At 38.9% G+C, this 27,282-nt stretch overlaps 1 protein-coding gene across 1 annotated transcript; it reads right to left on the bottom strand.

The window, feature by feature from the left end:
- Positions 1 to 4,337: 4,337 nt before the first annotated feature.
- On the bottom strand, positions 4,338 to 25,972 carry LOC108442779 (NACHT, LRR and PYD domains-containing protein 1 homolog). The gene is made up of 13 exons (XM_017722975.2): positions 25,628 to 25,972; positions 22,397 to 22,490; positions 18,528 to 18,621; positions 18,261 to 18,424; positions 16,695 to 16,757; positions 16,551 to 16,588; positions 14,959 to 15,041; positions 11,241 to 11,455; positions 10,871 to 11,118; positions 10,296 to 10,415; positions 7,393 to 7,525; positions 7,275 to 7,304; positions 4,338 to 6,432 (listed from the first exon to the last, which is right to left on the bottom strand). The coding sequence occupies exons 2-13, from the start codon at positions 22,416 to 22,418 to the stop codon at positions 6,176 to 6,178; spliced, it is 1,467 nt and encodes a 488-aa protein (XP_017578464.1). The 5' UTR covers positions 22,419 to 22,490; positions 25,628 to 25,972; the 3' UTR covers positions 4,338 to 6,175.
- Between the last annotated feature and the right edge of the window lie 1,310 nt (positions 25,973 to 27,282).

The following is a 27,282-nucleotide window of genomic DNA, read 5'->3' as shown; positions in this document are numbered from 1 at the left end:
GGTCTCGAAGGAAGCCTATGCTAGCCTTCACCCTCCTAGCATTTATAGTATCGTGTGTTTGGGAGAGTCACAAGTAGCAGGCAGAATTGAAAACGACTAAGTTGATGAGAATATCGGGTAAAAATAAAAAACAAAAACAAACCGAATCCAGACGCTCACAGAGAAGAAGGCCAACAGTGGTTTTAATGTCACTAGGCAAAAGCGTGGTCCAATAACAGGCATGGGTCAAATCCAAAAAACACAGTAAGATCAAAGTGGTGATCATAACACCAGGCGGACAAATACAAAGGGACAAGGCAAAAGATGTAGTCGAATCATCAGGCCAAATGGTCCAAAAACACAGGTCAAATATGATGGGCAAAAGTACAAAAAGGGGCAAGAAAAAGGCAAAGGTCAAAAAACAGGGAAATGCAATCAGAAGAATAACACTCAGCAAGTTCTCAGAGAAACAACACCTCACACTGATTCTAACTAAAGTCCACTAAAGGGTTATATACTCAACTGTTCTAGGCATATGACCCCATACACAGATGAACAGCATTAGATTGCAAGTGCTCATAGGTCTGTGAGCGAATTTCAGAACTCATGTGATTCCCCAAAGTATTGTGGACAATGGAGTCCGTCACAAACTCAGAGTCAGAAGGAAGCTGCTCTGTCATGTGATCTCCCAGTGGAGTCTGGGAAATGAAGTCTGTTTCCTTCCGGGAGTCATCCTGATGTGTGACAGTATTACTCAACAATCTGTAGTGGACGCCAAATGTCTCAATGAAATACAAGGTCTTGATGTAAAACAATAACATTTGACTGGTAATGTAATAACATTATCTTTTAATACGTTATTGGAGATTTTCATGAGGATGATGATATGTTATATTTTATAAGGTTATTGGAAATTTATTTGATTTACAAGTTGATCATACTTAAATAGAATGTTTTATATGGATATGTGATACTTCCAGTTAATATGATCGCATTATGCAGAGATTGCTAATTAGAATATAAGCATATCAGTAGATTGTGTGGGATAAGTTGGAGCCTCCTAATTAGGTTTTTGTCACAAGAGGGTGTAAGTCACTGGATTGTCTATGGATGGTGGGATAAAAGTGCAGCAGAGACGTAGCAGGTTTCTTCAGTAATATTCAAAATTGGACTTTGTTTTATTGTCAAAGTGCAACATACAAAGCAAAGAACATGCTTTTTGAATGTTGTATTTAAGCCTGAGCTGTGGTATTACATTCAATATGGAGAACATGTGGAAATGTACACCACCATTTGCTTAGCGAACATAACTCCATTGCAAATCCCCTAGAGGTAGAAGCAGAATTGAGCCTTACTCTAACAATGGTAATGGATAAACCATTTCACTTATAAAGTGTGAAGCTACCCGCAGCAGCTAACATAACCAGATTGAGCTAACAGCTCTTTTGCATGTAGCCTAGAAATTCAACACTGTCAATACATTCGATTGAACAAGAATTATTGCATGAAAGATTGTTTCCTGTTGAATAAGTGCAGTGTTTATCCTGGTAGTGTGCAAACTACCTTTCATTATTATGAGCATTATTAATACTTCTACTCAAGTATGAGAGTTTAGGCTACCCTACCCACCTCAACCGAAGGCTGCTGATGCAACTCAAAACTGAGCATCACACGTCTCAGAAAATATCGAAAAAAACCACACTCCTTCCTTCCTGCTATAAACCTCAAATGTGTGTGTGTGTGTCACAGCCCAAGTTTCTCACAATGCACTGTCAAATGGCCCATTTGAAAAACAGACACAACTTTCACATATTACAAGACACACTACAGTCTGTTGAATATGAGTAAAACTTGTAAAGTCTTGTGGTAAATTAGCTCAGACTCTCAAAAAATTGCAGTAAAAGACAGCAGCATTTTGGAGCTACCAAACCTTCAAAACTTCAGTAAGATGCCATCTTCAAGCTAACAAACTATTTGGAGGGAATGGCAGAAGGAGGCCTTTTCTAACCACAACTGGTAAGCAGACAAAAATCAGATGATACTACTGTACCTTTGACAGGAATGGGATTCTATGGTCCGATGAGGCTGACAGTTTTTTTCCCAATCCATAACATCGCCTTGGGGAAGTAGCTGTAAAAGTGGGAAGAATATTGCACTCCAGAATTTTGTGTTATGCATTGGACATTACATGAATTTTCATTTTACAGATGTTTTCATCTGGATTCTGTTTTAAGTGATTCAAGGCCTCAGTCAGCATTTTTTTTTTTTTTGGGGAAATGGAAACTCTATTTCAGGTGGTGCCTCCTTAATTGAGGCAAGGCAATGGCCAACAATCCAAACACAAATATAGTGCAAAGTGGTTGGCTGAATACAATACTAATGTGCACTTTATATAACACTTTATAGAGTTACAATAAATGCTCAAAATTGCAATTCATGGCTGCGTCACCTACACAACAAACCTCACATACTATACGTTATAGTATAACATGGAAAAATCCACTGTATGCATCTTTATGCTAAACTTTGACACAGTGGGTTGGTCTTACTTTAAGATATTGAGATGGTACAGTTTCACTTAGATATCTGCCTTATTTTCTTGTCACTTTGTTGTCATGTTCACGTTATTAATTTCTCATAATTTGCTCATAATTTGTACAATATTGCTGGAACAAAACCTCATTTTAGTAAAACTGTACCTTTTTAAGGAAAAAAAATATTTACTAAGAATGAACTACAACATTCTAATATTCCTAAAGTAACAATATATTTTCCAGGTACTTTTAGACCATTTTTATTGGTTCATTCATCATGGAATTTTGACAGAATGCACATGGTAACTGGAATTTTGAAATATTGTAAAAGTTAAACCATCATTAAACCATGTCCCTACATCATCATGCAACACGGAGAAATAATGGAAAAGTTGCTTCCCACACAAGATGACTGAACTGAAACAGCTCAGCTGCCGATTCATTTGCAAAATTCGAACATTTAAAACTCACCTTTGGCCAAACTGTCATCCGCAAGTGCAAAAACAAAAAAGGTCTTAACTGTGAAGCCTTATCTCTGAGTGAATGACGATGAGAGACTCACGTGACTGATTCAAAGGAAGCACATACCCTTGTGGTTTCAAACAAACACCAACCACTTGGCTTGATTTAGCCTTCTAAAGCCTACACTTTGCCTATGACTATGCGAATGTCTATTGCAAGGTTATGCCTGTGTTAATCAGGAGATTTGCTATTAATACCTTATACTCAAAGAAGCTTTAAAGTTGATGTATTTTTATTATGTTTCATGACATTGACCTTAGGTTACTAATGACCTTTATTGCTTTAAAACAAAACAGCAAGATTTCAAGCCATTAGAAAAGCCCTACTGCAGCACCTGCTGGTGGGAGGTCTTTTATAGTTGCCCTGAGCGCTTTTAACAAAGTGTAACTACTTTGCAAGTCAACATTCAGAAAAGATTGTAATGAATCCGTTTCTAGAACAATTCAAAAGGAAAGCTTTATTGAAAGCTGCACTTCTTCATTGCTTTTTAGCATGTTCATCTGTGTATCATGTCTAATCCCACCCAGGTGTTTTTCCCTTTACCTGTGTCTTGTCAGTATTTGTGTGCTGCATAGCTATTGGTCTCATTTTACTCTTTGGATGATAGTGATGTATTGTTAATGATTTTATGTTTTCTTCCTTGTGTTGTGGTTTCCAGTTTTATTTTCTAGTTCTGATGGTTTATGCTTCATGTTTCATGGATTTCCCACTGCTTTTTAATCTCCTTAATGCACTTGACTCAACAAAATGTGTAATTTGGGTGCAAAAACCTTTGCGTCTAACTGTAATTGTAACACATTTTAACATCAGTACATCTATGTTTAGTTATTCTGTTCAGAAGTGGTTAGTGAGCCTTTTCTGATGAGGACTATTATTTTGAAGCACAGGCCTGTGTATATTGGTTGTAACTCTTAAATAGCCTAGCGAGCCAGCAGAGTGAGCCTGGCCTGCTAACAGTAAAGGCTAGTCTGGGCCAGAGCACCACCTTTTCCCTGGATTTGTCCGTCATCTGAGTTCTTAGTAAAGCCAGGCTATGGATCAAATCTTGGCCCTGAGTTCGTTGGGAGGACCCCCCCCCCCCCCCCCCCCCCCCCCCCCCCAACACCCCCACCCCCCGTGCTACAATATAATAAACCCATCTGTGTTACCTGAAACCCACGACTCAATTTCACAAATAGCACTGCATAATACACAGCAAAACACCTCAATTACAAGGCGAGGCGAGGGTCATAAGAAGCCAAAGTGGCTTCTAATACAGGAGTGATGAATATTCACGGAATAATACAGCCATACTTCAAATCCTTTTTTTTTGTTTGCTTTTTATTTTCTAACAGCTGTGATTTGACACAGGAACATTGGGGGTGTGGTTTCAAGTGAATGTTCTGAGAGGCTTAGTTGTTCAATAGTCAGTATCAAATATGATGTTGAAAGGAATCCCTTTTCTCCCAGTTCTCTCCATTCCTCCTGCTTCTTTCCAGGAAGGGAAGGGGACAACAGGAGCAGCAGCAAAAGTCAAAAGTCAAAGTAGTCAAAGCCACAAAGGTGGACGGTGCCAAAGAAATGAACAAAACAAAACAAATCTAACCTACCTAACCAATACAGGCATTCCTGTCCCCAAAATACAGCGGGTGGCACTCGCCTCTTACCTAGTGTGTCTAGACAGTTTGGCGACTATAATGCATGCAAACGTATAGGCGTGCCCAACTTGCCTGTCCACACTTTATGCTGGAAAGAGGAAAAAGAAGCAAAGAGAGAGAGAAAGAGAGAAAGAGAGAGAGAGAGAGAGAGAGAGAGAGAGAGAGAGAGAGAGAGAGAGAGTCCTACATTTACAAGGACGCTACAACAGACTTTCGTTAAGTGTCTGACATGCTGAATGCTCTCCTCCATAACCGGCCACAGGTGATCCTTTTATCCGCCAGACCCATCCCACAGCAAGAATCAGACCCTCTGATTGGTGGAGAGGAGAGAGAGAAGCACAGCCAAGCATCGGAGATCCACAATTATGTGTCACGCGCCCAGCTGCACCTAATCTGGTTGAGAAAAAAAACAAACAAACGTGCAACACTGGCACGTAACACGCCCCCGTAAAAAAGAGAGCAACATTAATGTGCGACATACACCATCAAGAACAAACCATGGTCCTAAAAATTATACACGAGAAAGAGCATCTGCCACGACATTATGAACACCCTTCTTGTGTTTAACATCCAGTTCAGAATCCTGTATCAAAAGAGCCCACCTCATCAAACGTTGATTATGATTATACATTCTGGACAAGAACACTAAAGGGTTGTGATCAGAATATACTGTGACAGGCACACTACTAGATCCAACATACACATCAAAATCTTGAAGTGCTAAAAGTAAGGCTAGAGCTTCCTTTTCGATGGTAGAAAAATTAAGTTGATGTTTATTAAACTTCTGGGAAAAGTAACACACAGGATGTGCTACACCATGACTATCCTCCTGCAATAATACTGCTCCTGCACCAACTGCACTGGCATCAACCTCCAGTGGGAATGGTCTTACAAAATCTGGAGCAGCAAGAACAGGTGCCTCACTTAAAAGCACTTTCACACTCTGAAAAGCATGTTCACAATTTAAAGACCACTGAAAGGGTAAAGAAGGGCTAAGTAATTTAGTAAGTGGCTCAACAACCATGAAGAAATTTCTACAAAACCCCCTATAATACCCTGCCATACCCAAAAACCGGCGCAGTTCACGTCGTGTGGCTGGAGTAGGAAAATTGACAATAGCGGTTACCTTAGCTTCCAAGGGGCGAACATGACCTCCGCCTACCTGCTTTCCCAAATAAGTCACAGTGGCTTTTGCGAACTCACACTTTGCAAGATTTAGAGTCAAAGAAGCAGCAACCAACCTTTCAAATAGTATGTGCAAAGTTTCCATATGGCTGGCCCAATCAGATGAATATACAACAAAGTCATCTAAATAAGCAGAACAACCAGGAACATCACCTACTACGTTATTAATGAGTCTCTGAAACGGTGCATTTTTCAAACCAAAAGCCATTACTGTATACTGTAAAAAAAATATCAGGGGTTACAAAAGCAGAAATGTCAGAAGCTCTCAGAATTCTCTACCTTGTTTCTCTTTCTCTGTATACATTACATTCCATCTTTTTAGGACCGGGAAAGCTCTGCAATAAGATCAGGTTCGTTTTGTCGCAAACTTTGCAAAAAAACCTCCTTCAGCATTTGACCACCTGAAAGCAGTATATCATCATAGATGACCCTCATTTTGTCCTGGCTTGTTTTAGCTTCCTTGATTCTGGAATACTTCTCTTCGCTGATTTTTGGGTAAAGGTCATCTGCTATGGGTTCCACCAGTTTCACTTTCTGAATCAGGCTCTTTCTGTGGAAGTCCACAAAATGAATACCTGTGCAGAAACAAGTGGTATATGGTAAATAATTACTGGTCAGTTCAAGCTTAAAAATGACTTCACGTAGTAAGAAATAAATTAACTAGTTTCATTCATATGAATGGACCATTATTTCAAATCAATTTATTTACTGGATTTGAATAAAACTAAATGAAGAAACATTTGTTTTTTAGGAATATAAAGTGAGAGAGAGAGAGAGAGACAGAGAGAGAGAGACAGAGAGAGTGAGTGAGTGAGTGTCATTCAATTTATCCAAATAAAAGGGGTTTCATCGCTCTACATGCCCAAGGGCTGCCTACTTTTATAGAAAGGGGCTGTTCTAAAGACATGAGAGATTATAGTCACAAATCATTGTTTTTGTGTCATGCGCAAACACGCTACAGCAAAAACAGACCCATGTGAAAAAAGTATGGGTTGGAAAAGGTGAGGACGTTTTACTTGCTACTACCTGCTTCATAGAAACTTCTCAAACAAATTCTAAAGCTTTTAAAGAAAGGAATGCAGTGATGTTTTTCCAATCTTTTGACTATTTTGTGCTTCCTGACCTTTATCTAGGGTCTCAGTTCACACATGGCTGTCTACCCACAAAAAACACACTGATGTCCAATGTCATAACTCAGGATTCCAGCCACTTTTTAAAGGTTTTTAAGCACCAGCAATCAAAGCTGTCCATTTGAATTTAGGATGGGCAATAGTCATCATAGCTAAACTTACAGGGGAAAAAGGTTTTTCTGCTTGTTAAATGATGTTCTAGTATTGGGATTGGTCTTTAGAGATTGTCCACCTGCCCCTCCACCCACACCCCCATAATGATGCTACTAATACTGATCTTTACTTACCAACACAACCAAGATTTCGACTGTATTCATCTGAAGATCACAAAAGAACAGAAATTGTGTTAATAATATTCACAATTACTTTAGTGACTACAAGAGAACACTTTAATGGTGCATTCACCTGATCGCATGTCAGCTTCCCACACTGATTCCCCCTCTTCATTCATTAAAACCAACTGAAAGTCATCTTTCGCATCTTTAACGTATACCTCGAAAAAGTTTGGGGTTTGGCTGGTGTATCTCAGTTTTAACTTCTGCAAAGAAAAAACACAGAAAGAAAATGAAAAACAAAACCATTAAGGCCATAAAAGACCACCTAGTCAAAATCAAGACTAAAGAGGCTACACGTAAATATGACCAAGTATTATGTTTAAATACACATCATATTAGGGACCAGTTTCTCTATATGTGTACCAACATAATGTATATTAAGAGTTCAACTCTTGATTTTGAACGTCAACTGAATGTTTTAAATGAGTTAACACATTTATGAATGAACACTAAATGAATGATGTACTTTCCACAACATAAGGCAGCTTCAGGAAACAAATGCCTGTAAACCTATGCTTTTTGCACATCAATGGGTCAACATTACTGTCACGGAGCAGCCGTGACGCTTACGCCAATCACACACACACTCTCATACACCCAGTCATTCACGCAAGCGCACAGGCGCAGAGGCAGCTATCTGCCGGCATTTTTAAAACTCCAGCTGACTTACTGCGATAGTAGCACTGTATTTTTAATCCCGTTTGCTGTCTTGGTTTACCCGGTTTAAGCATTTCATATTTCACCCTTCACCATAGCATCTCGTTCGCATTTGTTACAGTGGGCAGGGAGGCCTACCGCCACTTCGTAGCATTTGTTTTTCATTTCACCATTCGCATTTTCAACACGCGCCCAACGCTTTCTTTTCCCCGGACGAAACCGAGGGACTGGTCCATTCTATAATTATTGTGGGGGAGTCAGTGCGCTCCGGGTGGCGCAGACTATTTTAGTGGGGGTGTTTTACTGAGTGTGGGGAAAATGTATTTGATAATGTGTAGTGGGGATTTTTGTTTAGTGAAAATTATTTTGGGTGTTTATGTATTTTGTGTTTAGTCTTTTCTGTTGTTATTTTGCATTTAGAATGTTGTTATTTAGTTGATTGATTTACTTGTGCAATTGGGCTCATCTGTGGGGAGGGGCTACGGGTATAAAAGCCCAGTAGAGGCTCCAGAGCAGGGGTTCTTTTTGATGTAGATGCTTCGGGAGAAGGTACTGTGTCTTGGCTGTTTTAAGTAGTTGTGTTCAGGGTCATTTATTTGACTTAGCCTGGCAAACTTGAAGCCTGTTGCACTGTATTTGTTTTGTTTGGTGAAAAGTTTTAGAAAAGAGGAAAAAAAAAAAAATAAATAAAACGGGAAAGAAGCTTCACTACATCTCTCTGTCCACTCCACCGCCGTTCATCCTTGCAACAATTACTATCAGAACAAGCTTAACTAAACTATGGCCAAGTAAACAGGAAGGTTCAGCTATGAAGGTTCAACTAAGGTCTTCATTTAAGCTTCGGCCATGCAAATGTGATCCACTGACTCATACAGTGATATTTTGTGGAAGAAAAATACGCCAATATTTAGAGATAAATGTTATAAGGTAAGACTATACTAGCATGTATATTAACAGAACTTTAAATGGACTAGTAATTTATACATCTCTTGTAAAGGCCTTTAGTTCATTAGACTAAGAACTTATTTGAGCTATTAACATGGTATAGAGATTCTTTGATATTTAAGTGTTAATTAACAAGTTGTTAGTGTAAATAGAGGATTTTATGAACACAGAAGAGCACACTGTGGTGTTCCACAAGGCTCTGTTTTAGGGCCCTTACTGTTCTCCATTTATTTCCTCTCTAGGACACACATTTCACAGACAGTCTTATTGAATATCACTTTTATGCTCATGATGCACAATTATATGTATGAGCTTGACCAAATTCATTTGCACATTATGGATGACTGTATTAGAAACAAACAAGCATGGAGTTCAGGAACTTCTACCTGCTAAATTGTAGGCCACGCAAAGTGTGGTTGTGAATTTTATCTGATCTTAAACCTTAAAGGCTTTTCAGTAAAACTTTATTGTAGGTCTAGTTCATAAGACTATATGATGATTACATAAACCTTTCATGACAACTGACAAAACCCTACATAAATATTGCTAAAAGCTCATTCCAAAAAGTGTCAGTTACTGCTTGTTCGTCTCCAGTGTAAAATTGCCATAACACCTATGTAAAATGACAGGTGTGTGTTGACATTAGGTTCCTTCATAACACTTTCTGAGGTGAAATAACATTGCATGTTATGACAGCCAACTTAGGAGCAGGTGTCCATATCACAGTTTGCCTCTTGTTTCTAATTCACATAGAGTTCTTGAAAATGCTGTCATGGAATTTTTAATTTCAATTTCAAGTTGTTCCTTAAGACGCAAATTATGGCCTGCAACTATGCTACATCAAAGTTGTTTTTCAATGAGTACTGAATGTTGTGTGTCTGAAAGCAATTTCTGAAAACACCACCACCAAGAGAGAAAGGAAAGAAATTATTCCATAAATAATTAATTTGGACAAACTGCACATTTAATTTAGAGCCAAATAAAATAAAATAAAATAAAACTCATTTCAGTGTTTTGGCATTACCATTAGGATTCATAATGCCATATAAACAGTGAAATTAAACTCACTTTACTAAAGGCTAAGATGAAATACATATCCCTCTGTCATTACAGTGTCATAGCACTGCCATAGTGATTCATAAATATAAGAATAAATATGATACTTTACTTAGGGCCCAGAGAAAATATACATAATTCTTTCAGTACAGTGTCATGGCATTGATAGAGGGCTTCATACGAACACAAATTTTACGAACACAAATATAACATTCACTTTACCTAAGAACCAGAGAAAGAAATATGATATGAAGACTGAAACAGGACTTCAGCACTGCAAAACTCATTTTGATCATTTGTAAATATTATATTTACCTGTGGTCTGATTCGGGAGGAGCAGGATGTGCTCAGCATGTAATGATTCTTCATCTGCAGAGACGCATCTGGCCTGGGTTTTGGGACCTTTATGCTGTGACTCTCCTGTTTCTGTACAGACTTCACAGAAAAACACACAATGTAGTAAAATGTATTAATGTATACCACCCTCACCAATAGTATATTATAGTATATAGTAAATAGAGGGTAGGCAGTTGGGGGGCAGTCGTGGGCTAGAGGTTAGGGAACCAGCCCTGTGAAGGCTGGAAGGTTGCCGGTTCGGTGCTCCTTGGGCGCCATGGATAGGGCTGCCCACTGCTCTGGGCAAGTGTGCTCACTGACCCCTAGTGTGTGTGTTCACTAGCATGTATGATTGTGGGTGTTTCACTGCACAGATGGGTTAAATGCAAAGGTCTAATTTCACAGTGTGCAAACACAGAAACAAATGGTTGTAAATTCTATTCTATTCTGAGCATACTGTAGTGTTCCACAAGGCTTGGTTTTAAGGCCTTTACTGTTCTCCATTTATTTTCTCTCTAGGACTTACTGTGTCAATGTGAAGTTACCAGCCTCACCTCTATTATTTTTGAATCGCATGGAACCAGGTATACATGAAGGGTCAGGTGAGCAGTCGAAGTGCAGTAGATCAACACTTCACAGTGGGCTTTCACAGGGAAACCACTTCTGACAAGGACACCTTTTGGGGAGAATGTGGGGTGGAGCAGTTTTGCACTGAAGCAAGACAACTCGCATTTCTCTAAAGTGACTCCAGCATCTTCTACATGAAGAACTCTGATCTCATCACTCAAGGAAGCCAAAGAATCTGTAAAAAGGTACTTCAGTCATAAGAAAACCACTGAAAATGACATGTGCTTTCTGTTAGCTAACCTCTACAAGTAATCCACTTTTGATGATACAGTTTCTATTATTTGAAGATTACTTTACCTAAACAGAGAAAGTGTGGTAGATGGACAGCAGTGAGCTCCCCTGAGATGACAGTAACATCCAGTAACGGACCACAGGGCTGAAAATTGTACTTTTCCAGAAATTCACGAACATGATCCCAGTCACTCAAATGATATTCCATTTCAACTTCATCAGAGTTTTCCCAACAAAGACCAGTGACTGTGCACTCATATCTCCCTGGTGCAACAGAGATCCTGGAGAGTTATGGAGATATGATTAACCATTAATATGGATTATTTCAAAAATGTTAAAATGAAGGCAGTTTTTGTCTCATTAGTTCTCATCTTTTATTTATTTTATCATTTCTTGTGGCACTCGTTTCAATCATGGTCTCTAGGGACACAGTCAGCCACTAATGCCCTTTCTCTCTTTTAAAGGAAGACAGGTGAATAGTGGAAGAAAAAATACAATAAAATATATATTTTAAACAACAGATAATCTTTGCCAGTAATTTATGCATAATCTAACCACTATTTTTGCATAGGAAGTTAAAAAAGCAGATATGCAAACGGGACAATCTACTTAAATAAGCATGTATTTGAATAATTTTAGAAAAGGAAATCTATACTTTGGACGATGTTAGAATTAAATGGTTTGTGCAAAACATTTTTTTGCAGGAAATACAGAAAATTACAACGCTACCCAATGCTATTATCTGTAATAACGCAGGGCTAGGCTGGTTAGGAGGCTTCATTTTGACAGAAACCGTGGTATAAACACAGTCCAAAAACAAAGTTGGGGCAGAGCAGAGGGTCACAGGCCAAAAACACATACTAAAGAGCCAAGGCAAAGAAAACAGGATAGGACATCCAGGCTACAGAAGCTTCTTCTCACAAGCCATCACGCTCTTGAACAGCTAAAATATTACACAGGAAGACAACTCGCATTTCTCTAAAGTGACCAGGCTACAGAAGCTTCTTCTCACAAGCCATCACGCTCTTGAACAGCTAAAATATTACACATAAAAATATTTCAGCTTCTAAAATGCTCTTCTAAATATATTGGTATATATTATCACACTCAACAGTCCATCCTCTGAAACCACTGTCACAGACCAGTGTTTCTTATTTACCTGCCTTATTACCTCACTAACCTGCCTTATTATCCCACTTATCTGTTACTTCACTGAGCCTTTTCTTTGCAACTATACATCATTTAACTGTTGCTTTACTCAGCACTTTCACTCAAGACTCATACTTTGCACATTGTAAAGTTTACAGATATGACTGTATGTGTGTGTGTGTGCGCGCATGTGTGTGTATGTATGTGTGAGTGATGGTAGGAATGCTTTTTTTATTTTTATTTTATTTTCTACATGTAAATGTCTGTCTGATACTTCACACTGTTATCTCCTGTAACCAAAACCTGGCCAATAAAGCTTGATTCTGATTCTGATTTTGAAATGCAAGGAGTTGAAAAAGGCTAGCCAATATAAAAAGTCCAAGCGTTGCGGGGGAAAAAAGCTCATGCCTGCAGTGACATGCTAACAATGCTTTACAGAGAGTGGAGAGAGAGAGTTTAAAGGTATTTGAAGGGCAGCTGATGAGTGGAGATTGAGAACAAGTGTGTGAGAGTGACTGTTAGAAATCAGGAGATTATGACCTCTGGTGGGCAGTTTGGGAGATGCACATGACATTATCAAGTATTTGTCATGTAGCATAAATCCAGCTATGGACAACACATTCGACGATGCTTGGGTCATATCTTTCAGAAGATGTTCGTGAATCAACAAGTAACATTTCATGAATGTTGGTGAAGCTGAGAGTTTAGGTTCTAATGGAGGAGGAACACAATGGGCCCCAGAACTGCTTTATCAGTCAGTGTGATCTCAGAAAACATGCAGCATTTGCGTGAACGCTGCCAGTAGTACAAAGGAAAGAGATACACCTGGATACTCTGTTTAGGTTCTACAGGAATCAAGCTTTTCAGTGATGTATGACACAACATGGTTGTGCCAAATGTGGGCGGAGCTAAGCCTTTATTAAAAGGTCATAACTAAACATGCAGAATAACATTACTTCCTTTTTCACATTTTTATGATCACAGTTTAAGAGACGACGAGATTTAGATGCATTTTGTCCAAAACCTCTGAAAACCTAGAAAGTCTGTTTTGTCTTGTCTCATATTTCATGTACACAACTTGCTTTTGAGAGTTTGTGTTTGACCCTCATGTCTTTTGGTGTGAAGACACGCTGAGAAATTTGGAAACACCTTCATTGTTTATTTTTCTTTTTTTGTCTTTTACATACTGACCAATAGGCTTCTACTTAAATGATTGCCAGGTATGGATTTATATCCAAGACAAAGGTAGTTTTCATGTAGAATTTAGAGTTTAGGTTTACATTCAGAGTTTGAATGTCACAATGAGTCTATAATAATTTTAAGCGTTTCTCAGTGAAAACTAATGTCTTTCCTCCTTGAAGCATTTTGCCCAGTCTGTTTGTGCTGTGAGAGGGAGAGCAGGGCCTACGTCATCTAGTTTGAAAGTAGGCCAATATTTCTGACTGAAGTCAAACAAACTACTTAAAAGTTTCATTATTATTTTAAATATAAACAACTAATAAAAGGAAAATCTGTTATATAAGAAGATATGTCCAGACTTTTGACTGATTAAAGCTGACAAATTCCACTTAGCAGTGCAGAACCCAAAAACAAAACTCGCAGATTCACAGACTTGGGTAAAAGATTCAGATGCTACACAGTTAATCAGCAAGACTTTGGACTGTTGCAGAATCTGCTAAAAGCTCTAGGTACATGATATCATGGTTCATTGGTAAGAATGACTGGTGAGCGACCCACTAAGGCTACATTCACACAGCAGGTAAAAAAACAAACAAACAAACAAACAAAAGAAAACAACAACACACTGAATTTGACATTCAATTCCGATCTGAGGCACTTTCATATGTGGTACTGAAATCCGATACATGTCCGATATGCAGCAGTGCAACTCAGTCTGAACAGCCAGATTGAAATTCATGCAACTTTTACATCAGTTCAACTTGACATTCTTCATTATTTCGCATTGCTGGGACTCAAACATTTAGGCTCATGTTTCTGTACCAAAAAACGAAGAGGCATTTATTGCAGCCGCTCTGCCGTCGAAGAGACTTTGAAAGAAAGGGCTGAACACAGCTGTAGGAGAGTGAGGCTGCAGCATCAAAAAACAGTTAAAAAAGCAAAGTTTAAAGAATCCGAAAAAGTGACAGCACCCTTTCTACAGTGAGCTCCAACACATTCTGGGTGATGAGTCCAGCTGTAAGCCATTGTAACTTCATGATGTCTCCTGTGATGCTGGCGAAGATGAAGCTGAACCCTCCGGGAGTGGCTGGCATTTGTTGGCAGTTGTGATTGTTTACCTCTGGATGAGTGCAACATGTGAAACGATGTGAAGCTCTGTTATTTTGTGCATGTGGTTCAGTTTAGGAACTGATCTGTTTAGAGTAATGCCACACACATATCACATTTAAAAGCTATTGTGAACAGCCAAACAAACAAAAAAAAACAGATTAGGTGAGAAAATCAGACCTGCTGTGTAAATGTGACCTAAGTGACCACAGCTTTTGTAGCATCTAAAGAGTATGAAAAGCAAAATCACTATAAAATAATGGCCTCATTCCTTTGCTTCAGCAATGGACTTAAATGCACTAGCTTCATGACTATTTACAGTTAAGTGGAGCAAAATATGTAATAGTACCTGTACTTTATGTCTTCATTTAGTAGAGTAGCCATAGCGACAGGTTCAATGAGCTTCCATTCTGTCTTGTCCTGAATAGCAGCCTGAAAACAAATCAAAACAAAGAATAGCTTTCATTCACTTCTTAGAGTGTTAGCCAAATATTGATGAATGCCTTCAGTTTGTCTGTCAACCAAAATGGAATAAATCATATATAAAATAATAATAATGATTTGACCATCATTTCATTTTGTGGATCATTTCTAAATTGAGACAAAACATTACGCAAGACCCGTTTCCCTCCTTTCATCACAGAAGATAACCTGATTTTGTTGGTGATTTTGGGATCATCCTTAGCAATGAACATAACTAAGTTACGTCTTTTAAATTCGCCAACATTTTAAATACTAAAGTACTTTTCGATGAAATTTCCGTGTGCAGTACTGTGCAACAAAATGTGACCACCCTTCATCTACTTCAGTTCCAAGTCAGCAATGAAGTACAAGTTAGTCATTTTTCTATAGATATTTAGAAAGAGATTAGATATAAAATAATCCACTTGAATACATACGTGGGAAAAACTGAGTTCTAAAATGATTAAAAGCTACAGAGAAAAGATCTGGTAGACGCCAAAGCTGTCCCTGCCAGATAAACTTAAAGCTTTCATCTTTAAAAAAAAAAAGGAAAAAACAAAACACTGATGTCGGAGCAAAACCTCGTATCTCCAAACAGGTAACTTTACAGGAGAATGAAAAAACCTACTCCACTGTTAATGTGGTGTTAATGTAATTTAAATGGACACTTTTCCTGTTTACCATCTGTTTAATGTTACTGTTACACCATGGGGTCTGAGAGTAACGCAATTTCAGTACCCTGTATGTCCTGTACATATTGTAGTATTCACAATAAAGCTGACTTGACTTGATGTAAGTCAATGGAACCAGAGTTGTTTCCAAGTCGTTTTGGGTCGTTTCTTTTAGCCCATTCATCATGAAGTTTACACACAATGTAAAGCCCAACAGGCATCTTCAAATAATGTCAAAAACTGAAAAACTACAAAAATGTAGATACAAAAATCTTGATGGCAGCGACATCCACAGGTGTTTCTGTCCATCTGCCCACTGTGAGAAGGCCACTCAGCGCTATGAATACTCAAAGAAAGGTTTCAAATTTCAACGATTGTTCAACTTGATGGAGAATGTCTTATATATGTCATATATTTTTCAAGAGTTCTATGTAATACCGAAGAGGGCTGTGCCATTGCTCATATCAAGCTTCTAACCCATTTTGGTACTAAGAATCTTCTTTGGAACGATATAGAACACTTCATCAGTCTGAAGAACCATTGCATGCTTTTGCATGATTAAAGGGTTCTTTATAGCACCAAAAAGGGTTCTTCCACTGTTACAAGCTTGACATTGTGACAATAGAAGAACCCTTTTTGGTGCCATTATAGAACACATTCTCCATCAACCTGAAGAACGTTTTTTTAGTCATGCAAAGGGTTCTGTGAGTGTTCCTGGTGCTATATAGAACCATTTTCATGTAGTCTGGAACCTTTATTTTAAAGTAATTAGGACTTAAAAATATGTTGGCATGAATTGTGTGTTTACCTTCACACTAGAGCAGGATAAACAAACAGTTCTTGACCCTAAAATATAAAACCAGATAATTAAATGTAGTACATTTCTGTAAAAAAAAGATAAATAAATATTTGTAAAGATACAAATAAATATCCTTTACTGGGTGTAACTCACTCCATTCTGCACCGCTGTTCTGTGGGCTCGCTCTGGAGGTCAGGCTTGCCGTCTCTGACCTCACTGAAACACATCAATCAGTTATCCATAAGAAAAAATGACATTCAAATAAATGATGTTTTAAAAGCTGATCTCAAGGTGTAGTAAAATGTGTAGTCTGGAACACCTTGTATACTTAAAGTGTCTAAATGTTTAATTACTTCATTATTATCTTTTTTTTTGCCATACAGTACTGTGCAAAATCAGAGACCACCTTTCATTAATTTCAAATGTCAAAATCGCCATTAAGCACTTTAGCATTAAAGACTAAGTAGTTCATTTTTGTCACACTTTACCTTCATTCCAGCTTCCGTTCTTTTTACGAGACTCACTTTCAGTTCATTTTCAAAGAAATCTACACCTCTGAAGTTCAGTCTTAGAAGCTGGTTGATCATTTTCTGAAGTAAATCAAACACATTCAGTGATGCTGAGGTCTGGACTCTGGGGTGGTCAGTCCATTGTTCATCTTCTTTGTTTGATATGTCGGTCTCCTTTTCTCAGTGAGGTTCTTCTTAACAGTTACACATCCTTTCAGACCCACAGTGCTGAGTCGTCTCCTTACAATGAAAGGGTGGACAGAAAAACCTGTGGATGTTTTCAGATCTGAAGCAGCTTGATTTTCTCCTCTCTCTCAAAGATGAAAGCTGTTTTAAGTGCTGTTTATCTGATGGGGAGTTGGTGTCTACCAGGTCTTCCAGGTGGTTGTTAGGAGGCACATTTTCTCTGGAGCTTTGAATCAGTTTTTGAACTTCAGTGTTGGAAACTCCTGTTATTTCTGCTGGTTTTCCTTTGACGTTTGCCTTCCTTATGCAAGTGGATTATCTTTTCTCTACTCTACTCAGAGATATCTCCTCAAAACCATGAACACAAAGAATGTTTTGCATCATGAAAGGGGTCTTCAGATTGATGGAAACTGTACTTGAATAGGTTCTTCTATTGTTACAAGCTTGACATCGTAACAATAAAAGAACGCGTTTTGGCTGCTATATAGAACCCTTTTCAAAAAGGTTCTATATAAAACCCTCTGTAGCACATTGTCCATCATCCTGAAGATCCCCATCATAATGTAAATCATGCAAAAGGTTCTTTGAGTGTTCATGGTTCTATATAGAACAGTTTTCTTTACTAAAGAATCCTTGAAGCACCATCTTTTTTACTTAATGGCTGTTTTGACTGGTAATTAAATAACTGAAAAATGCTTTCTGACTTGTACTGTGCTGTACATTCTGCTGTAACACAAGATGTTTGCCATATTTTCATTTATCACGATTATTACTATTATTGTTCTGTCTTTTACATATTCTTCTCCGTTCTAATATTTACATCTACCTTTGCTGATAGATCATGGAACTGTAAGTGTTCTACTACACATATGTAACTAGCAATAACTAGAAGAGGCTCTTCAAAAACACCTCTGTTACATTTACATTTTACTTTTATGGCATTTGGCAGACGCTCTTATCCAGAATGACTTACAATTTGATTATTTTACCTTTGAGAACCACATGAGAACAAAAAAACAAATACCCATTGGCTGGACATCGGACATCCCTGACTGTGTGAACAGGTTCTTGAAGGAATTCATTCCTATTTCCAGCGTTTGGTAGAGCGATTTCCACATTCCGTCGTCATTAGCGTACGGCTGCACTTCAATCTCATCACATAGAAACTTCATCTTAACTCCAATATCACTGGAAAGGAAGATAAGAGTTTAGTTGATTTGTATAACATAAATTTTTTTGCAAAATTAGAAACCAAATAGCATTTTTATTCAGTCGTTGGACCTTATTTTACCTCATCCGCTGCCTGTCGTCATCAAATTCCAAATACTTCAAATTCGCACCCTCCACATGTACATCCAGATCTGGACTGTCAACTGTGTATTCATCTTTGTTAAGAGTGAAAGAAGAAACAAAATTCTCTGAATCTGTTTCAAGGATCTAATAACAGCTCAAGCACATCATGTAAATAAATGTCAAATAGGCACCAACTTTGGTAAAGGGACATTTAATTTGGGGGAGGGACATGAAACAATATGTATCTAAATCTGTTTATATCTAAATTATGAATCATTAATTTATCTTTTTCTGTCATAAACATTTAATAAACACAATATAATTACAAAAGTCACATAATGGTGACGGTGGTGCTGTCGCTTCACAGCGAGGGGGGCCTGGGTTCGATTCCCCGGGCAGGTGACCGGGGTCCTCTCTGTGTGGAGTTTGCATGTTCTCCCCGTGTCTGAGTGGGTTTCCTCCGGTTTCCAAAGGCATGCCAATTGGACATGCTAAATTGCCCCTGGGTGTGAGTGTGTGAGTGACTGTGTCTGTCTGCCCTGCGATGGACTCGCGACCTGTCCAGGGTGTATCCTGCCTTCCGCCTGATGACCGCTGGGATAGGCTCCAGCATCCATGGATGGATGGACGGACATAGTGGTGGTGCAACTCCTGCACCCATATAGAGATGAGAACCCACATTCCACTGATACGTCAGATTTGGAAGGTAGCCAAATTTCACATGATTTCGTTCTTAAACTGCCTACTATGCCACACTCTGTTGTGCCTTCTCCAATTGTATGTGCCTTAGTTTGTCAACTATCCAACACTAAGACAATTATTTTCATTTCTTACTGCCATTAAAGTATGAAAAAACTTTCTCGGTGGCCGCAGTGACAAAGTAGGCCAAAAGAAAAGTGTCCAAAGTTCCCAATGCAAGTTCAGACTGTTTATTCAGTTTCATTTATTCAAACTAATTATACAGTTACTATAATGGATCTGATATGTAATTAACAGAATTAGGAGAAGGAGGAAAAGGAGGAATGGAAGAGTAGGTTCTTCCCATTTCACTTTAAGCCACAACTGTCTGTAAGCCGTTAAGTAACCTGAGGTAAAACTGATGTTGAAACTCCGGCCTCTGTAACAAATCTACTGTTTACCCTGTTTGAACTGGAAAATCAAAGTACAAAACTTTTCTTGGTGGCCGTTTTATAGGTTCCACATGCAAGTGCATTTTCAAACTAGCCCAATTTGGCAGGAACACTGAGACACTGGGAACTCTCCACACTAGTGAAACACATGTACAACACAACAGTTTTTCTGGTTGCCTGTTTTCCAAGTGTTTACAACTTCAATATTACTTCAAACTCTCAGAAATAAAGGTAGTAATCTGTCATTGGGGCAGGCCTTCTCTTCTCACTGGGGTTGGACCCCTCAAGGGTACATGTCAGAACCTTTAGTCAAGGAACATAACTGTACCATAATCCACTGAAATGATATTTTCTAAGCTGTACTGCCTCCACACACCCCGTTTCGTCTCCAGGCTTTTATTCTACTGTTCTGTTTAGGTTATGAAAAGATATGCGCTTTTCACCTGGAAAAACTTCACAATTAGATCTTAATTAGATCTTAATTAGATCTGTACCTTTGAGGAAACATTTACATTGTTTGTACCTTGACCAGCGAAAAACGTAACTTCACAAAACCTTTATTTCTAACAGTTTAGCATCAACAGTTTCATAACCATAACCACAACACAGAGGCCAGTGGAAGATGAGCACTGGCTTACTGAACGAGTTGCTTCCAGGTACGTCAACTGTAACTGAGTGACTCCAGAGGCGATGCAGTACAAATACTATCCAGCAAATGCTCTGTTACAGCCTTATGTGAATTAAGATGGCTTATATTACTCAGTCACAGGCTTTTTATTCACCTCCAGATATTCAAATGAATACAGTAACTACTATAAAACGAACACAATTAACATAGTTAGGAATATGAGGAATTGAAGAGTGGACTGTTCTGGTTTCACTACACGCCATTAAGAAATCTGGGATAAAATGCATGTTGAAACAGCTGGTCTCTGTCACAACTCTGTGTTTAAACAAAGAGATATTTAATGTTTTACAGAATCAAAGGCAATCTGTTGAAAATATATGCTCATTCTGACCAACCCAAACCTTCTTTAGCAAGAACGGATTTCACCACTTTGCTGAAAAAACAGGAAATCAGAGGTGCAGTCCGCACCCATAGTCTTTGTTGCTGCATGTGAGCCGCAGCCTGAACGACCACTGCTATGTGGGTTACTTGTTCTTGTTTAAAGAGTCATGCCTTGACTTTTTTCCTCTGTTCATAACTTCAAAAAAAGGCCCCCATCTTCATGCAGTTAATCAGACATAAACAAGAGCAATATAATAACGGAAAACTTGAAAAAAAGAGCCATCAACAGAAGGTATATCGTGGTTGAAAAAAAGTGGTCAAATGGCACCACTCATGCATCTGAATGTGAATGACAACTTGCTGTATAAAGGAAAGTCTGCTTTTTCTGTGAACGCAAACATTTATAGGAAACTGCCATCCCATTTTAACAATGCTTAGCAGAAAATCTAATTCAATCAGATTCACTCTTTCTTTATGCTCTAAGTGGCCAATGCTGTAAACTGCATCTTTAATTTGTCCAATTTAATTTCATATAAGGAATGAACATCTACAGCAGTCAAGCTCTTTTCTTCAATGTTCATTTACATTTACATTTTACTTATATTTACAATAAAATTGTGATTTTCTCCTGTCTGGTTAAAAAGCTTTGAAACCTAAAGAAAACTATGGCTCAAGACTTTGATTACAGAAAAAGGAAGTCACCCTAAGGCCACCCAATAAGAAAAAACAAAGATGTGTGTGTGGTATATCACTGTTGTCCGAAGAAAAGCTTGTCATTTTTACATTTACATTTACAGCATTTTGCTGACGCTCTTATCCAGAGCGACTTACAGTTTGATCATTTTACACAGGTAGGCCAAGGTGGTGTTAGGAGTCTTGCCCAAGGACTCTTATTGGTATAGTGTAGGGTGTTTGCCCTGGTGGGGGATTGAACCCCAGTCTACAGCGTAGAAGGCAAAGGTGTTACCCACTACACTAACCAACCACATTCTTCAGTTTTTGACCCAATTTGAAAATACCAGTCGTTCTTTTCATTGTACTGAAGTAAATTTCAGGATGAATGCACTAAAAGAAATGGCCCAAAATGACTTGGAAAAAATTCTGGTTCCATTGACTTACATTAAAAGCAAACCATGTTTTTTCCTTCTCCTGGAAAGTTACCATTTTGGAGATACAAGGTCTTCTTCCCACAGCAGGGATATACAACTTATCAAAATTGCGATCTACCTTTTGAAGCATTTCAATGACAAAACAGTGTAATTTAGTTAAATACAGTTCTAATAGCTTTTCTTTTTGGCCTGTCACAAATATTGGACTTTGGCTCTGAAGACAAAAAGTTTGAGCACCACTGGGTTAGACTTTTATAATCATCATAAATTAACCAATAAACATTCACACAAACATTCCGATTGACACGCTTTGGTCAATCTGAAATCATTCTTCAGATTTGTCCTCTCAGAGATTTAGCTCTGTGTTTATATCGTGTAGGTCTATCAGTCTTCGTCATTCGGAGCTAGAAGGCTACAAAAGGTGCAGGCTACCAGCAGCATGACCTCTAGGGTGTGTCTTAGCACAAGGTTTGTGTTTACTTAGCTCATTCCGAGAAGGAAAACATCCTCCATGCACTCTGTGCACTCACAACTCAGTTAAATAGGCCTAATATAGCATTTAATTATGCACTGCATTGTGGAACGTTCACCAGTTCACAATGTTCTATTATACACTCACCGTTTTCAATGGACTTGGCCATCTGTCTCTTTCTGATATCCACAGGTCAGTGACTGGATTCCACACCAGGAAAAGCCAAGAAATTGGGCCTATTCTAATGTGAGACGTGGAAGAAGAACAAAAACATGACATTTTCCACCAGACGTTGTTTATAAGTTTCCAGTCCTGTTTTATTTTGTGTTTTTCCTTACTGTAGTTAACCTGTCGTGCTGTTGGCAGCTCAGAGTTCTGCTGGCTGTAACTCCATAATGCAGTAATGCACTCCTGCAGGAAATGGTGCGTTTGTTATAGCTGATTTTTGAATTGAGATGAAGTCATTATTCACGCCACATCCCCAGTGTTACACTTCAGGGGTTTATTTTCTCTACATTTTAAAATTCCACTTGGCCCCAAGAAACTAAACTCACAGCCTAAATGTATTCATTTGTGGCCACAAGAAACTGAACTCATAGCCCAAATATATATATATATACATATATAAATTTGTGGTCACATTATACTTGTTGCCTTGATATATTAATTTGTGGCCACAAGAAACAAAACTCATAGCCTAAATAGATTAATTAGTGACCAGAAGTACCTTAATATGTGGCCAAAACAAACTTCATTGATAACCTTGAAATATTCATTTCTGGCCAGAAGAAACTTAACTTGTGGCTTCTATATATCAAGTTGTGCCCACAAGAAACGTAATTCATAGCCTTGATATATTATTTTGTGGCCACAAGAAACTTAACTTAGCGTAAATACATTAACTAATGGCCACACGAAACTTAACATGTGGCTTCTATATATCAGTTTGTGCCCACAAGAAAGCACAGCAGGATTTGTGAAGGTCTTAAGAACGGAGTTTGGTACATTTGATCAGTCCATCCAGCTCCATCCTGCTGCAACATGAGCCTTCATTGCAGTGAACTTAATGTCACCTAAAAAACAAAGCGGCTCAAGCCGACCAGGCAGACTGGTGCACTGTTTCCCAGCCCTGCTTTTATCAGTCAGTCATTCATGAGGAAGTCCTTGCATCATAAAGTGAGAAATGGGCCTATTTGTCTGTGAAGTTTCATTTCATACACAAGCAGAATAAGCAACCTTGCAAATTCCCTTGTTTAGGCATTGTCTGATCTGTGAAAGTGTCCACAAAGCTGTTTTCTACAGCCCCATTTCCATGACTATGTATAAGTGGGGTATTTTGGTTGGTCGGCCAAATATCGGCACAGTAATTCCCACAGCAGCAGTATTTGTAAAATATTCCACCGTGTTTTTGCCTCTCAGTTATTTATTGACAAGGTTTTTACACTTAATAGCTGATGAAATAAGTGGTTTTAATTTAGAACACTGTTTCAGATACATCCACCAATAATGGTTTCACAAACACAGCTGGAGGTATTAAGTGTAATACTGGCCGAACAGCCATGAATATAAGTTCAGCACTAACCATATAAAGAGAGGAAAGCAAGATCAAATCAACCCACCTGATTTATGTCTGTCAATCATTTGTTGGTAGGGTTTTACACCAAAACGCCTGAAAAACCAGGTTCTGCCTTTAGAACCCTGTTTCAGATCTATACACTGCTAAAACATGCACGTGTGACAACTTTCAGAGTTCAATGGTCTTCAAGGGTTCTTTAGTGCAGGGAGCGGTTCTATTTATGCTCCATTCATGCTTGGATGTGCTCTCTTTAGAGTCTTCAAAACGGTTCTACAAGATAATACAAGAACCTCTTTGGTGCAACACATTCTCCATCAATCTAGAGAACAAATTCACCAAGCAGAGCACCATTTAGACATTAAATGGTTCTACAGAAGTCAAGGTTCTAATAGAAGAGCCTTTATGAAAATAAGATTTTCCGTTTTTGAAACCGATATTGATGGCAGTGCATAGAACCCTTAAGGCTGATCGCGCAGAGAGAGGACAGCAGATCAGAGAGGTTAATCAAAGGGTTCTTTATAGCACTATTGTACCACGGAGCATTACACTCTTAAAAAAGATGGTTCTTCAGGGTTCTTTAGTAAACAAAAAGGATCTAGATGGAAGCATGAGCAATCACAAAGCTTTTGCTTGATTAAAGGTTTCTCTATAGCACCAATATACTGTGTGGCACTACACTATTAAAAAATTATGGCTCTTCAGGGTTCTTTAGTCTTAAAAAGGGTTTTGTCTAGAACTATGAACACTCAACAAAGCTTTTGCTTAATTAAAGGGTTCTCTATAGCACCAATATACTGTGTGGCGCTGCACTATTAAAAATAATGATTCTTCAGGGTTCTTTAGTTTAAAAAAAGGTTTTATCTAGAACCATGAACTTCATAGCACCAGCATACTGTTTGGCTTACACCCTTTAAAAGGGTTCTTCAGGGCTCTTTAGTAAACAAAAAGGTTCTAGGTGGAAGCATGAACACTCAACAAAGCTTTTACTTGATTAAAGGGTTCTTTATAGCACCAATATACTGGCACTACACTCTTAAAAAACGATGGTTCTTCAGGGTTCTTTAGTTTAAAAAAGGTTTTATCTAGAACCATGAACACTCAAAGTAGCTGTTGCATGACTAAAGGGTTCAGCAGTGCCTTTAAGGCTTTTGGTGTAAAGATGACAGCAGATCAAATCAGCTGGATTAGTGTCTGTCGGTCCTTCACTGGGCAGTGTTTGCACCACAAAGCTGAACAGGAGGCTCTGAATTTGGACTTTGGACAGCATTTCAGACACTATATACACCTGCGGTGACCACGCCATCCACGGTCACCTGGGCAGCGATCAGTCATACTGAGCACCGATTCGGAGACTTCACAGATCCGATCAAACATTTCTTATTGATTTTTTTACTGATTTATTTGTTTTTCATGTCAACTGTGTCGAAAATAAACTGCCAAACGAACAAAGACCTTTATTTCAGTTAACTTTCGTTTTCTTACGGTCTAAATGGGACACTGACCGACAAACGCAACAGGTCAGCCGGGTCAGTTTGGGTTCATTCATCCCAGTCGCCAACTTTTACAGTTGTAAGCTTCAGAAAACAAATAACATGCAAAAAAATATTAAATCACTATTCCGGCGTAAAGAATGACGTCACCCCAATTCACAGCTCACACGCAGCGCTGTTTGCAGGTGAGCGTTACTGCATGACAGCTAAAGCCGTTATCGAGCTCTGAATCGTTTTCAAACGTCCATCATTTGCTCCCAGAACTCAATCGTCCGCTCAGACCCCCGTGGAAAAGCTAGAACCGCTACTTACCTTCCACCGACGAGGAGGCTCGGCAGCTCCACCTGAAGACTCCGGTGAGTCGATTCATCAACGAATCGTTCTGATGAGTCGACTCTTTACGTTAAGCTGCTCGAGCGCATTCAGCTCAGATGAATCGCACAGATTGATTCAAGACTTCGAGCCTTGTACGGTTTGACCGGAGCTGGTGAGATGCAGTAGCCCACCACGCTGACCAAGCTCCTTCTGTTCTTCTGTGGGCTCCCGCTTCCACTTCCTGCATCAACTGGTGAACTTCCGAGTTTACCACATGGGAGCTGACCTCGAACTGCTGACCAGAGAAGTTCTGTTTTCTTTTGATGAGAACATGAAATCTCACAAACGTACAACAAGACGAATCAGTCACTGATTCACTCATTAACAGGCCCATCCACCCCTGAATGACTGAGATTTCAGGATCCTCAGGACATCGCTGGTCCTTCTTGCCAGCAGGACCATAAGACAGCCTTTACTATGTTAATTCACAGAGAAGCACTGAGGCAGCAGCTCTGTGGGGCATCCAGAAAGCCTGCTAGTAACATCTGTGTCTCTCCCTGTGTCTGTAAATATATAAATATATAATATACTGATTGTTGTTGCTAGTGTCATTTCTGCATATCGTTATCATCAGTATATTTGATTTTCTACAGTAAATTAAAAATAAAAATGTTTTGCACCGCATGTATTAGTTTGATCATTATATCATTATAAATACCGTTTTTGGATACAGTTATACAGCAGGAGACGATGTCGCCTGACCGCTACAAAGAAATTATGCGGCAACGCTTTGTTGTCGGCTTATATCATAAAACAAGTCAAGTCTATCAGACGGCTTTGGCGAAATCAGGTCCACAGTGTTAGCACTGTCACCATCGTGTGAACCTTGCTAGCTGGCTAGTTCACTCCGACCTAGCCGACAGTGTGAACGACCGACTGAACGAACTAACGAGAAATTAAACTCGGACAAGGAAATGTTGAAATGATGTTAAACTGAAAGTGGGAAATACTATGAGCGTGTTTTATTTACACAATGAACAGTGGAAATGCGCAAGTAATCTCACCAAGCAAACACCAAGACATGGGCTGCAGTTTGTCTTTCGACGTTAATAGGTCAAAATAGCTGTCAATCAAATCGGGATTCAGCCTTTCGACTGATCCTCCAATCATCTTGCAGAAGCTCGGCGTCGAGACCCGCCCACAGCTCCATTCACCCCCAGAGACGCTCAGCGTATGGGGGCGGGACAAAATCGTGGCATTTGTCCAATGAGCGTTAATCGCTCCACAGCAGGGGAGGGGGCTACAGGGGGGCTGGTTTCCCTTACGAACATTTTCGCAGCTTTAGTCGTTCTAGTACTAGAGGTGGGCGATGTGACAAAAACTATGATATGTTCTCGCGATACTTCAAGAAAATTTTCGCGATAGACATTTCATTTTCCAGACCGATTAGAATTGAAATAAATACTTTCAAAAACTATGAATACCCTGACTTTTATTCAGTATTTGGCAGACTGTGTGGCACTACACTGGTTCTTCAGGTTTTTCAGTAAACAAAAAGGTTCTATCTAGAACCATAAACACTCAAAGAAGCTTTCGCATTGAAGTGTTCCTTACAGCACAAGTGGGGGCACTACACTCTTAAAAATATGGCT

The sequence above is a fragment of the Pygocentrus nattereri genome, chromosome 22 (assembly GCF_015220715.1).
Source record: "Pygocentrus nattereri isolate fPygNat1 chromosome 22, fPygNat1.pri, whole genome shotgun sequence".
NCBI lineage: Eukaryota > Metazoa > Chordata > Actinopteri > Characiformes > Serrasalmidae > Pygocentrus > Pygocentrus nattereri.
The sequence above is the reverse complement of the archived record's forward strand: the minus strand, read 5'-3'. Positions and strand labels throughout refer to the sequence as shown.